General features: G+C 40.9%; 1 protein-coding gene across 2 annotated transcripts; it reads left to right on the top strand.

Annotated features, from left to right (window-relative positions):
- The first annotated feature begins 540 nt into the window (after positions 1–540).
- stat3 (signal transducer and activator of transcription 3 (acute-phase response factor)) lies at positions 541–14,399 on the top strand. Of its 2 annotated transcripts, XM_052048881.1 has the most exons (24): positions 541–751; positions 1,853–1,996; positions 3,866–4,109; positions 4,187–4,279; positions 4,966–5,047; positions 5,122–5,222; positions 5,311–5,462; positions 5,548–5,706; positions 5,808–5,900; positions 6,360–6,419; positions 6,494–6,523; positions 6,610–6,703; positions 6,790–6,837; positions 6,921–7,004; positions 7,836–7,934; positions 8,056–8,191; positions 8,890–8,942; positions 9,048–9,142; positions 9,228–9,367; positions 9,505–9,723; positions 9,802–9,844; positions 10,764–10,823; positions 12,419–12,522; positions 13,344–14,399. In XM_052048881.1, the coding sequence occupies exons 2-24, from the start codon at positions 1,869–1,871 to the stop codon at positions 13,406–13,408; spliced, it is 2,382 nt and encodes a 793-aa protein (XP_051904841.1). In that variant the 5' UTR covers positions 541–751; positions 1,853–1,868; the 3' UTR covers positions 13,409–14,399. The 2 variants fall into 2 exon arrangements, with proteins under 2 accessions (XP_051904841.1, XP_051904842.1); XM_052048882.1 differs by lacking the exon at positions 10,764–10,823.
- Positions 14,400–14,680: the final 281 nt, after the last annotated feature.

Consider the following 14,680-nt stretch of genomic DNA (forward strand, 5'->3'; position numbering starts at 1 on the left):
CACATACACACACACATGATATTAGCAATGATTGATAGTAACCACACACACATACACACACACACACACACACTTACACGCGTTAATTTTCAACTCTTAAATATAGACGCATAACTTTTCAGTTGCTATTAGTTATACACACAATTTGTTTATTAGTCACAATTCTGCAGTATTGCCCTGTGCTAACATACAAAATATATTTGTACTACTAAAATCCATACTTAATATTCATATTTCTCGTAAATATTGATCCGAGGGGTCAAAAATGAACGGCAATGGCGTTGGTGACGTCATCGCTGCCAGTAATTCAGATGACTTCCAGACTGGCTCTTGCGTCGAATTGTTATTACTCCCTCGGCTGTAAGACGTTTTTCAATTGCATTTTGTAGGGAGGTTTTACTTTTCGGAACAGCGCTGTTGCGACAGCAGTGAAACACCACTGAGAACTGTAGACCTCTAAACCACGCCTCTTCTGTGGACATTCTAATTTCTGATTGGCTCTAATACTTGAAGTTTTGCAGCTATTGACGGACAGAGCTGTCAGTTAAGCAGATATGGCGTTCGTTTGGCTGGAAACGCCGCAATGTATACAGGGATTACGGAGTGAAGATCGCGACGACGTGGGTGGATAACTTGTGACACTTTTCTGCGTCTCTCTCTTTTTACTGACACATTTTTGGAGAAAAGTACTAAGGACTGGCCTTTTTTTCGCTCGAAACTTCCCGAAGGAGCAAGGTTTATTACAAGTCAGGTAAGCAGCCGTAACGAGTACTGTACTTGTTTGCCTGATATTTTGAGGGAGTTGTTGTCGTACAACATTGTCTGTAGACGACAATGAAAAAAACTACATGAGCTGTTATATATGTTGTTTACACAGTGTTCAGTTTATTAAAAAAATATGTTGGCGAAATATTTAGGGTTACATAAGTTTCATTGGCAAAAGTTGATTCCAAGAAGCCCTGGCTAGACCCAGCCCCTTAATTTATAACTGCAAATAGTTATTTTGAGCATGTTCACACCATCAATCGTTGCTAAAATAGATTTATTGCTAACTTCGATATAAATTGGCTCGCTTCGTTGTTTCGTCACGCCCATCTCCATCCCTGCTGCAGGACAACATGGCCGTGAGCCGCCTTGCACTGTCTGCTTACATAAAAGCACACAATCGTTGACTAATGCAAGCAACACAACAGCCCTCCTCTTGCAAAATGCTCAACGTTTTAGTGCTGCAGTGCATTTAAACGAAATTGACAGCTCTCCTTGAGCAAGATACTGAACCCCCAGTTACTCTTGATGCTTCGTCATCAGTACGTGAATGCGGTAACACTGTAAACCGCTATTTAAGTGACAGCCCATTTACCATATTATTCACAGACAACTTCACCCCACTTTCTCCCCGCTTTTATTGCTGAATTTCTCCTTTTGTGACATACAACAATAATAATAATGATACAAATAATAATACTGTAATTACAAGAATACATTTTACAGTGGTTATTGTAAAATAACCACTACCAATGTAAAATAACCACAAAACCAATAATTGTATATACGGTCATAAGGAAAGGCTTTTGTTGATCCCCTCCTGGGAATGCTGTACAGTAGCATGCTGTAAGACAAGCTAGCAGATACAACCTGCTTCTTGCAACTAATTGATAATCAATGAAGCCATTTTTGGACTCTCAGGTTACAACTACATGTCTGTAACTCTAATGCTATTTGTAGTTTTACAACATTCAGGCAAGAGAAAGAGCCGTCAGTCCTTTATTGATGAAACAGCAGTTGTTGGCTTCACTATACAGGAAGTGAACACCCTGAAAGCATGTGGTCATATTTCCTTTGTTGTTTTTAGGCTCGCATCGGTCAAGATGGCCCAGTGGAACCAGTTGCAACAGCTGGAGACCAGGTACCTGGAGCAGCTGTACCACCTGTACAGCGACAGCTTCCCCATGGAGCTGCGGCAGTTCCTCGCGCCCTGGATTGAAAGTCAGGACTGGTAAGTGACAAGTTCAACTGGAAGGAAGAGTGTGAAGAGTCATGACCCATTTTCTGCAAAACAATTAAATTTGTTTTTACAAACCACTTCCTACTCGCTCATAACCACGTCCTGGAAATCAACAACACAGTTGTTGAAGTCCTGTTTATTGTCTTGTTCCTCATTTATGACTTCTTACGGGAATTGGCAATCTCATGAGGCAACGATCATAATTGTTATGATTAGTGCCTGTTTATGTTTTCTTTTTAAATGTTTGTAAATGATGGATTGAATGTTTTGTTCTCATGTTTTTGTGAGATCAAGAAATGAGACCAAGTTAATCATCTCAAAACTTTTTTTACCATGAATGTGACCTATGACACTTTGATCCTCTCCTCTTTCATCTATAACTGCTTCAGACAACAAAGTGTATGCGGAAAAGTGGTGAAGATTGCACGACTGTCTCTGTCCTATGTGTTGTCTTGTGTCATTTTTGTTATTTTTGACTTCAAAATGGCGCCGCGAGAGTGGCTGCCTTTCCAGCAGCTCCTATTTTTTTGTTGTTCTACTTCTTCCTTTCATAACTTTGCTGCTGTGAATCTGGAATTTCTCCATTGCGAGACTAATAAAGGTTTTCTTAATCTTAATAACCTGTACAACTCAATTAAATATGTTTTAAATGAATAATGAGCTACTGATATAAGGTGGTTACACAATTGTGCACACATTCTTATAAACCGGGATGTGGCTGCGTACAGAATTAACCAATCACATTTAAAGTCATGTTAAATGGGAGTCACCTTTTAACCCTTGTGTGCTCCAAATTAAAAAGGACTTAAGTTACGCATTTTACAATTTTTGTAATGATGTATTTTGTGTTGTAAAAACATTCTTTTTTTTTTCAAACACTCAAAATGTTCAGAGGCATCTATGCTATCCATACATATATAGTTTTTATTAGTTCTTTGGGATTTTTTATTCTTTATTTTTTGCAAAAGGGAAAAAAAAATTGTGTCTGGAGGTCCCAACCAAGCCTACTAACAATCCCGACCGGACGTGTTCATGTAAAATGCATTGGTTTGAAGCCTCCTGCAAAAAGGCAAACTCATTTGCGATCCTCTGGCGTCACCTAAAAGTTGCACTATTGTAATGACCTCAACCCAACAATGTGGCATGCTTACGTCTGTCCAAGCGAAAACAAAGCGATTGACGCATTCGCGTGAAATGCATGTATACACATTAGGTTTACGATGCATTCAAAAATATGAATTATGATGCGTCTCTATGGTGCAATATATGTAAATTGTGAAGATTAAGGTATCAAAACGTTTTTTTATTATTGCTGCAATGCCTGAGAGTTATCAGCCGGTGACGTCATGAAATTTAGGCCATTTTAGACCCCCTCCATAAGTTTCAGCTCTCTCGTGTTTTTCTGAAAGCCTTTGCCTTTGATTCAAAGACATCATTTTACATTTATCGCAAGCGGTGCACTACGAGGGTTAAGTTGCCTCTAATTAAACCTAAATGAATTTCTGATGTTCTGGTAGGCTTTTTCTTACATTTGTTTTGCTTCTTAACTAAAGCCACCGGCCCAGCCGTACTGTATATGGAGCGGGAAGTGCAGACGCTCTCTTGAACGGGATATGGCCGCTTTCTCTAACTGCCTAATTGTTTTTGTAGTATTTGATCTTTGCACTATTTTCAACTAAATGGTGGATAGTCAACTTGTCGCTCAACGCAACAGAAGAGAGTCTCATCCCATCCACATATTTTACACATGTTCACACAATGTACAGTTTCAACATTCTGTATACACCCACGTTTCTTATGTAAATGACAAATGTTGAATTTCACTTTGACTCATCAATCTTTTTTTTTTTGTCCTTAAAGGACTTTCGCCGCTAAGAAGGAGTCTCATGCCACCCTGGTGTTCCATAATCTCCTGGGCGAGATAGACCAGCAATACAGCCGCTTCCTGCAGGAGAACAACGTCCTCTACCAGCACAACCTGAGGCGGATCAAGCAGCACCTGCAGAGCAAGTACCTGGAGAAGCCCATGGACATAGCCCGTATCGTCGCTCGCTGCTTGTGGGAGGAGCAACGGCTGCTACAGACGGCCACCGCTGCTGCGCAGGTCCGAAACGGCACACAATGATCAGTTTTTATTTGTTCGGTTGATATCATGACATAGCTTCAACATGTCACTATCAGGACGGACAGGCCGCCCACCCCACAGGGACAGTGGTGACAGAGAAGCAGCAGATTCTGGAACACAACCTTCAAGACATCAGGAAACGAGTGCAGGTTTGTTTTTACATATGTTGATGTTTTCCTGCAGCATGACGAATTCGCGGTTTGCACGTGTTTATCGCAGTTCTGAGGTTCGGGGTTCGAAACTCGGCTTCAGTCTTCCTGTCATCTGGGTTGCTGCCACATTCCCATAACATGCACGTTATGTTCAGAGTCTAAATTAGGACAGTATAAATAATAATAATACATTTTATTTATAAGCGCCTTTCAAGACACCCATGGACACTTTACAATCAGGAACAAAAACAATAAAACACAATACACAATATAAAATCATTCTAAAAGGATAATGAACTGTTTTCCCCCCACCGTGGTTACTCAGCTCCAGAGAGTACAAGATGGCATGCTGTAAGACAAGCTAGCGGATACAACCTACTTCTTGGAACTAATTGATAATCAACGAAGCCATCTCTCGACTCTCAGGTTACAACTACATGACTGTAACTCTAATCCGATTTGTAGTTTTACATGCAAACTCCACACAGGGAGGCCGGAGCTGGAATTGAACCTCTGCACTGTGAGGTCGACGCGCTAACCACTGGACCACCGGGCAGCCCTTGATTGTTTATTATTTTTTGTGATTTCTTTTTTTTAAGATCGTGAATGTCTTGTTTTCATTAATTAATTACATGTTAGTCGATTGTAGGTCACTCTTTGAGATGTCCTCTTTCTTCCAATAGGACATGGAACAGAAGATGAAGATGCTGGAGAACCTGCAGGATGACTTTGATTTCAACTACAAGACACTGAAAAGCCAAGGAGGTAATATATACTAATTTTCGAGGTTTTGCATTCAATGTGACTGCAAATCTACATTTTAAAAAATGCGTTTGCAGAGCTGAACCAGGACCTGAACGGGAATAGCCAGGCAGCAGCTACCAGGCAAAAAATGGCTCAGCTAGAGCAGATGCTGAGTACCCTGGACCAGCTCAGACGGGTGTGCTCACATATCTTATTGTTTTGAATCCGCTCACTCACTAGTCACAGCTGTTGTCTGGACAATTTTGTCACTTTTTTCCCCCCAGCAAATTGTGACAGAGATGGGAGGCTTACTGACCGCAATGGACTACGTACAAAAGAACCTGACAGACGAAGAACTGGCCGAATGGAAGCGACGACAGCAAATCGCCTGCATCGGAGGTCCGCCGAACATCTGCCTTGACCGCCTGGAAACATGGTAAGTATCTCAATTGATTATTTTGGGGTAACTCGGCTGACCGGATTGAATATTTTATTTAATCTGAACATTTCACAACATTCAGGATCACGTCCTTGGCTGAGTCCCAGCTCCAGATTCGGCAGCAGATCAAGAAACTGGAAGAGCTTCAACAAAAGGTGTCGTACAAGGGAGACCCCATCGTCCAGCACCGGCCCGCCCTCGAGGAGAAGATTGTGGACTTGTTCAGAAACCTCATGAAGAGGTAGGGCTGAAGTATGAACATGTATACCGCTCATTTGAACAGTTATGACATTTGTTTTCTTCTATATTTAAGTGTGTCATTGTGTTATTGTGGCTCAACAGTGCGTTTGTGGTAGAAAGACAGCCGTGCATGCCCATGCACCCAGACAGACCATTGGTCATCAAAACAGGCGTGCAGTTCACAAACAAAGTCAGGTAAGAATGAGAATGTCCTCCACTTCGATTTACATATGGACATAAATCTTTGGGACACATCCAGACACACAAGAATCGGACAAATCATTCATTTGCATGCTTCCAACTTTGTGGGAACAGTTTCAGGAAGGCGCTTTTCTGTTCCTAGTGCATTAGGCAAGAATTGTTAAGGGGTGCTTGTACGAGGGTATTGTGGAAAAAAGCCCATCAAACATCTTTGAAATGAGATGACAAGCCTGATTTTAGGTCCACAATCAGTGACCTCTTCCCCACAAATCCCCACTCATCTTGTAGAAAGTTTACCAAGAAGGCTAGAAGTTGTTAGAGCTGCAAAATTGTGGACCGTATCTATACTTTCTTCCATTGTCAAGGTCACGTGTCCCAATGTTTTGGTTAATCTAGTTTAACATCCTAGCTTCTTGCAAGATGTTCTCACCTTTAACACGATTATCCTTCCAGGCTGCTTGTGAAGTTTCCTGAGCTCAATTACCAGCTGAAAATTAAAGTTTGCATTGACAAGTGAGTTCTTAAAATGGTTATTGTTATGCACACACCCAAGCCTTCTTACTGAATATGAGGACTGAATTTTTCAGGGAGTCTGGGGACGTTGCTGCAATCAGGGGGTAAGGTCTCCAAACTCTTACCTCCAGACATTTAATTAAATGTACGATCAAAAGTCTCACTTTCTGCTTTTTGCCTTTCGTTTTAGGTCCAGAAAGTTCAACATCCTCGGCACTAACACCAAAGTCATGAACATGGAGGAGTCCAACAACGGCAGCTTGTCGGCAGAGTTTAAACACTTGGTGAGTTGCAGAGGTGCAACCTGCTCCCGTCAGGTGCTAAAACACACTTCCTCACGGCGGAACCCCGGCTTCCTGTTTTGTTGCAGACCCTCAGAGAGCAGCGATGTGGTAACGGTGGACGCACCAATAGTGACGTAGGCGCCAATTGCAAGACCTGCACGCAATGGTATCCCACCCCCACACTTTTTTGCTGACATAAGGGTGTGTTCTTCGTTAGGCATCTCTTATCGTCACCGAGGAGCTCCATCTGATCACCTTTGAGACTGAAGTCTATCACCAAGGCCTGAAGATTGATCTGGAGGTTAGTGGAAATTGGAATGGAGACAATTATAAATACTTGAGACATTTGGCGGTTGACTTCGAAGCACCTCAGTGAATCTTTGCCACGCCCATATTTGCAAGTCATGGACGCCCCCGCAAAACAGAAACAGAAACTTCTTGTAAGAGGGAACAACATTCATGCAGTAAAAAAGCAGTCATTGTTTAAAATGAATACTTCTCTGAGCATCTTATTTATACATTTCTCAGTCACGACGCATTAACTTCACTAAACATTGATGGTTCTTTATCTGACTAATGGTGTCTTCTCTCAACCCAAAAAGGTGGTCACATGCCACGCTGATTCAATCAAACAGGAACTATGACAACTATTCAATGATTCATTCGTTAGTTTTAAGCAAGTCAGCAAGTGTGAGATAAACTGCTGCAAAAGAATGTACAAAAATGAATCAGAAATTTTCCATCACCTTTTTCTAGCGCTGCCATTTTTGCTCTTTCTGTCATGCCCTAAGATGCCCCACGATGGTGCAAAAAGTCTTAACTAATAGGAAATACAGTATTTATTTGTGCCAAGCCAGAAGACACAGTTGTCTAAACTGTGACGATTGAAAAGCTCAAGCTAAAAAAAAAAAGACCGACGTCTTGTTTTTCTTGATAGCTTTTCAGTGAATAGTTGCTACTTTGGTTTTACAAGAAGAAGTGCGCGTAGATTCTTCTCATCTACTCATGAATTGGGAATTGGCAGGGGTTCACTGTTTTAGTGAAAAGACAAGCTATCAGCACAGAACAAATGTGGAGCGGAAAATTTGCATTAAAGGTGAACTGAGGCGCAATTTCCAACACTTTTGTGCAGACGCATTCGCTGCCCGTAGTGGTCATATCTAACATCTGCCAGATGCCAAATGCCTGGGCGTCCATCTTGTGGTACAACATGCTCACTGATCAGCCAAAGGTAAGACGACTCCCCTGTGCGCGAAGCCACTATGAAAACAGCCTTGACACACAAAATAGGGCTGGAGGTGAGACATGGAGGAAAAAGCTGAAGCGTTACAGTGCTGTGCATCCTCGGACAGAATGTGAACTTCTTCACCAAGCCGCCAGTGGGGACGTGGGACCAGGTGGCTGAAGTGCTCAGCTGGCAATTCTCATCCACCACAAAGAGAGGCTTGACCATTGAGCAACTCACCACACTGGCCGAGAAACTGTTAGGTGAGGCCGTTGAAAAGCATTTGTTGCCTGTTATTGTTGCCCCGTGTAGTTATTTTCCTACGGACGTACATTTCCATCAGTCCATTATTTAAATTGAACAATCACTGACATTCAGGGAGTGTTTGGTTTTATGGCGGTGTGCTGTTACTGTGGATTGATGTCATTAAAAACATTGTCTGTTAGTTTACCAAGCTTATTCTGAATTGCTCTAGAGTGGGACAGGGTGCAAAGAATATCGAAGTGCAGACACGCTGCAAAATAAGAGGTCACAGCAATAAACACATTTACAGAACTTCATGTCCCACTGTTTGATTTTATGCGAAAGAGGCCTAATCTAAAATATACAAACCGAGGACCCCCGGTACATGGTATCATCAAACAGTGACTGTGTTATAGAGAAACCCCACTGAGTCTTGGTCACGGCATGTCACATATTTGTCTGTAAAACAATTGTATTTATTTGTTTATTGGACATCAGTGTCAAAAAGTATGCTGGAGGAACATTTTTAAGTCAAACTGTAAAAAAATAAAATAAAATCCTTAAGTCCGTATTTTCTACCCATTTTTAATTTGTAATTTTTGGGCGTTTTAAATATATTTAATATTGTCTCTGTCCATCGTAGATTTTCGCTCGATATTGAATTTAACTCCGATATGACACGTCACTGTACCCTCTAATTGTTCCATTTTCCCTTCAGGGCCGTCTGTCAACTACTCAGGCTGTCAGTTTACGTGGGCCAAGTTCTGTAAGGTACTGCAGCTGGCTCTTTCTTCGTCATGTTGAACTCCCTTTGGGATGCCCATGTTGCAAACCTGTTGCTGACCTGATTACACGTTTTAATTTATTTCCTTCCAGGAGAACATGGCCGGAAAAGGCTTTTCTTTCTGGGTCTGGCTAGACAACATCATCGACCTGGTCAAGAAGTACATCCTTGCGCTGTGGAATGAGGGGTAAGGGAGTGGTGAATTTTTGTAGGTATTTTTAGACCCTCTGCTTCCATTTAGACTTTAAAATATGTACTTGTTTGACCTCCAGGTACATCATGGGCTTTATCAGCAAGGAGAGGGAGAGGGCCATTCTTAGCCCCAAACCGCCGGGCACGTTTCTTCTGCGCTTCAGTGAGAGCAGCAAGGAAGGCGGCATCACGTTCACATGGGTAGAGAAAGATATCAACGGTAAGGCATACCATGCTTATTTTTACGGGAGATATACTGTGCATATGAATGAAAAGTCGAACTGTCGGAGGATGTCGCAATGGGAGATGCGGTCTCAGTATTGGGTTGTGACACCAAGCTACTCTCGACACTGACAGGCAAGACTCAGATTCAGTCGGTGGAGCCATACACCAAGCAGCAACTCAACAACATGTCTTTCGCCGATATCATCATGGGCTACAAAATCATGGATGCCACCAACATCCTGGTTTCCCCACTCGTGTATCTGTATCCCGAAATTCCCAAGGAGGAAGCCTTCGGGAAGTACTGTCGGCCGGAGGCTGCTCCTGAACCCGAGCTGGGAGACTCCACAAGTAGTACGTCTCAGCTTATGCTCACATTTTTCTGATAATTATCATACTCGTTTTTTTTAACTCCATCTTTTCCTTCACCAGTCATTCAGCCGTACTTGAAGACCAAGTTCATCTGCGTTACCCCGTGAGTATGACTTTTAACCTCCTTCTGTGTCCATATTTCGATTTATGCAGAGACGCCGAATTTTTACCATGTGTCTCTGTGAACTCTTTACTTTTATTCGAATTACGAATGTTAAAAAAAAAAAGGGAACCGTTGGATTCAATGCACGCTCTGGAACTCTGGACAGGTGTTTCAATTATGGGGCTCTCTTTTCGTGATCAGGGTAAATACTGTGTGCATATGGAAGGCTCTGCGGATGTGGATGTGGTCACAACTGACATCAATCTTGGTTAGTCAAAGCAGTGGGGACTGGTCTGCCAAATTGACCAACACGCCCAGCGAACCTGCTGCGAAAATCGACATCTGCAGGCATTTTGCATGTGTACGAAAATAGAGCCCCATGTGTGTGTTTGTACGTAAACGAATGGACAAGTGGCTGTTTATATGATGTGTGTGAACAAACTGGCATTCAGATATGTATCTGCCGATATGAATAGACGAACACCTTAACACTATGTGTGCAAGAATTGATAGGCAGATGTTGTTGAGTGTGTGTGTGTGCGTGCACGTGTTGTGTGTGTGAGTTGGCGTACTTGTCTTTAAATTACAGATGATTGTTAATGTTAAATTTGATTTGACAAATCGATCTGATGTGCTCGTAGCGGTCCAAAGAGAAGAATTCAGTTACGTACTCTGATTGGCTTTAAGTGCGGTGGTCTTAAATGCTCAATGTGTTAAAAAAAAGCAGAAGAAAAAGAACTTGATAAGGTACAATTCTGGTCAGCAGGGCCAGTTGTGAGTAACGATGCCACGCGTTGGTTAAGTGCATGGACGTATGAATTGTCAGGTGGTTTCAGACTGTTGAGTCCTTCAAAAGCAAATTTGCTGTTTGAAAGTCATAATACAAAAAAGACCACACACGCCTGACCTGTCTCCATAGGTGTCCCTCCGTGTTCATGGACTTTCCGGACAGTGAGCTGCTTGGGAACGGATTCCCGGGGTAGGCTCTGGTGGGGCGGGCATGTAGGGACTGCATATATGTGTGCGTGTGTTTGTGTGTGTCCATAATCAGCTCGCCCATCAACACGATCGCAAAGCAATGCGGTGCTTGATAAGCTTGATAAGCGTTACACATTTCCGCAACTATGTGTTTTTACCAAGGACATTATGGTTAACAAAATGAATTCCCCAAAACGAAAATTGAAGAAAAAAAAACGAACAAGAACTAGAGTTATTTTGAAAATATTCCGTTTCCTTTTTTGTCAAATGAATACATGAGCCTTTTGCGTAGCTTTGAAATCCATCTCGGAATTACAATCAGCCGTTAGCCGCAAGAAGGAAGGTCGATCAGTCCCCTGGGAGTTGTGGTACCTGTACTTTGACTGTGTGTCACCTAGCAGTGACGCCATTTGGCAGCAGCCAGTAAAAGAGCGACACCAAATGACCTTGCGCCTTGGCGACAAGGCGGTCTCGAAGCGATTTGATGTGTTTGTTGTGGCTTCCCAGCTTTTGTCACTGAACCAAGCCTGGGTTAAGTGATGCTACACTATGCTAGGTAACTCGTGCTCTCCTTTTGTGGTTCATATATGAAAAATAAATTCTGTCTATAAAAAGAATAGTACACGATAGAATTGGGTTTAAGTTTATGTACTCTATCTGTCTGTCTCTCTATCTATCTGTCTTTCTACCTAAGGCCTGCAAACCAAGTACCCAATTTGACTATGATTCACATATAAAAGCAAATCTCCTTTAGAAGTTGGCAACATGGCAAACAAGGGATGGAAAGCCAGACCATCCTAGCTTCATTCAAGACGTTAAAGTTACGATGCATTAGCTATCGAAGCACTAATATGCACTGCACCTGGACTTTTTATACAGTACCTGTATTTTCTTTGCGGGTGGTTGTTTGAAAAAATAAAAGTCATAAGTAATATTTGTGTTGAGTTTTTACAATACTTACCGTGATTTATTTTTATTGCAATAAATATTTGCAATAAATTTGAAATTAAAACTAAATAAATCTAAAGTGGATTTACAACACAAAACTTAAAACAAAATGGAAAAACTAACGACAATGAAAAATCCAAAGGTATTCTTACACTGGCTGTCACACGGCGACAAGCATCATGCAATCACATGGGAGTGGCAAGAGTGGAAAATTAATCTCTATTATCCCTGACTGTTAGGGCTATGATACGATCAAGTTCTGTTTCTGCAGAACCCAGTGAAATGGGATTTGTTCAATCCATTTTTTCACAAGAGGGCAGAAGCGGGTGTTCAGCATCAGTCCTATGACCCGGCATTCCCTTATACACAAGTGCCATGCCGCATCTTTTACGTCACAAATATTAGTGGGTCAACATTCATAATCACTGTGGTACAGCATCGATTGAATGGGACAAGTGAGTCTGAAACGTCACTACCTCTTCCTTCGTTGCTCCCTTTCATTGCCATTTTTTCTCCAGCGCTCAGCGTAACATCTCACGAACAGCTAACCCAATTAGCATGTCAGTGTGTTTGTGTGTCCACGGCTGTCTACTGAAGCCAGTGATGTCATTGCTTGTTTTTGTTTTTTTTGTTTTTGTCTTTCACCAGGACAAACTCGGGCAACACCAGCGACCTTTTCTCACTCTCACTGTCTCCACACACTCTGGACTCGCTGATGCCCAATGAAGCGGAGGCTAATCCAGGACATCTGGGTGAGTTAGCCAGAAACACACACTTGCACATATACAGTCAGCCGCCACAATGTCAGGTACATCTTATGTCCACGTTTAGGATGAAAACAAAGGAAGACTTGGACTCGGTTCGATGAACATAATTATTCACTCAATTAAAGACTAGGTTTTTTTTTTCGATGTAAATTTCAAATTGTCTTTCTCCATAAAACGAATTGAATGCTATCAACCACCCCCCAAAAAATTCTAACATGTTTAAAAAAAATAAAGAATTCTACAGATTTTATGCTTTACAGTAACAACTGGGCTTCTCCTTCTCGTGTGTGTGGCTTGGCCGTTAGAGGGCAATATAATACATACAGACTGGCTACATGTCGAAAAGCCCATTGCAACTTGCTGTTGTAACATTAGTTGTTTTTGCAGAGGATAAATAATATATACTGTATATATATTGTTTTATAGTGTGTGTGTGTAAATTAAGTGCAAATTTGAAATTTTTCAAAGGTTTTGAACTGCTGACAGCGATGGTAGTTCTATCAGCGTGTCAATTTTCTTTGTTTGCATTAAGCTAGCAGACGCACATTTAATTATCTTTCCTATTTAGTGTGACAGTAGAGTTGTCGCACCACTTAAGCCCATCAAATTCCTCATTCCAGAAGTCACCTCTAAATGAATCAGGAAAAGGGCTAAAAAAAAGAAAGAAACTGTGAAGTGATTCATCAATATTGTGACCGATAAGATTACGCATTGACATGATATGAACCCCACACTAAAGTGAAGTAAAAAACAAAACAAAACAAAACAAAACATGAACTAACTCGACTGCTTTTGTTCTTCCACAGAATCTCTGACTCTGGACATGGATGTAGCTTCTCCCATGCATGTGAACCCATCCAACCTGGTTTGAGTTTAGATTGATTGAATGTTTGCAGAGAAAAGATGGTAACACAAGTTTCCACCTACACTGTTGTTGATTGTGATGCATCCGTCACCTTCAACAGTCTTCCTCACATTGGTGGCATGCAAGTATGATATCTATTTCAAGTGTATGTTTCAAAATGAATGTGTGTGTGTCGCGAGAGATTCATTGTCGTATAAGCTATGGCATTGTTTAAAAAAAAGAAGAAAAAAAAGAGAATACTTTTGTGTTTCACTTTTCTTCCCTGCCAAATGGAATCACGCAAATGTGGTTGTTGCCATTTTCAAGCACTCTAAAATAATATGTACATACCAGTACTTAGATTTATTTTATCAGCACTCTTCTGCTTATCAACACGTTTGCTTCGGATCTGGCATGATTTATATTTTCTTTCTCCTGAGGTGTGGTGTTAAAAATCTGTGCATCTCTTTCCAAATGACTGTTTGGAGCACAACTGCCATGTTATACAATTGTTTCTTGTACAAAAACAAATGTTGATTTACTACTCATTATATTTAGGGAATAAAAACAAATTCACCCAGCAATGTCTCATTGTTAAAATAATGAAAATGAACACACTCGAAATGTAAAATCATATTGCGTTTCAATGTGGAAGCTTACAGAATAATATGTGCAAAATATATTTCTATAATTAAGGCTGACATGAACAAAAACAAGGCTTGGGCAAAAAATCTTAAATAAACAGGACAATTTATCAGGTTTTATTATTTAATTGTCGAAACAAGAAATTTCCTTCAATTTATGTTAACATTGCTATATTTGTTTCTATCTACAAGGTTCAATGTTTCACTATATTATTATTCATCTTATTTTTTTTTAATGTTGTGATTTGTTTGCTGTCATTGTGTTTTATGTTTTAGTGGTTTATACAGATGCTGAGTGCTTAGAAAATCATATATGAGGAACATTAGTTTTTGTAAGACCGGTTATACAATAAATATAGTCTTTCCTTATAGGCTACTTGTCCACTGATTAAGAATCATTTGACATGTACAAAGGTCCAATACATTTGAATACGCTGAATATGTTTAAATATATGTCTACTTAATTTGCTTATATGAATGCACTGGTGAAATAAATTCATTGGAACTTATAAAAGAAAGTCAGACATGATTCGAAGAAAAGAGCTCTGCAGGGGCTTCCTTGTTAGGACTCGGTGTGGGTTGCCATTCTTTATTTGGATATTGCATGCACGCAAAGATAAAAATGAAACTTCCTATTTTCACTTTCATTCTGTCA

This window comes from Hippocampus zosterae, chromosome 17, assembly GCF_025434085.1.
Source record: "Hippocampus zosterae strain Florida chromosome 17, ASM2543408v3, whole genome shotgun sequence".
In the NCBI taxonomy this organism is placed as follows: Eukaryota; Metazoa; Chordata; class Actinopteri; order Syngnathiformes; family Syngnathidae; genus Hippocampus; species Hippocampus zosterae.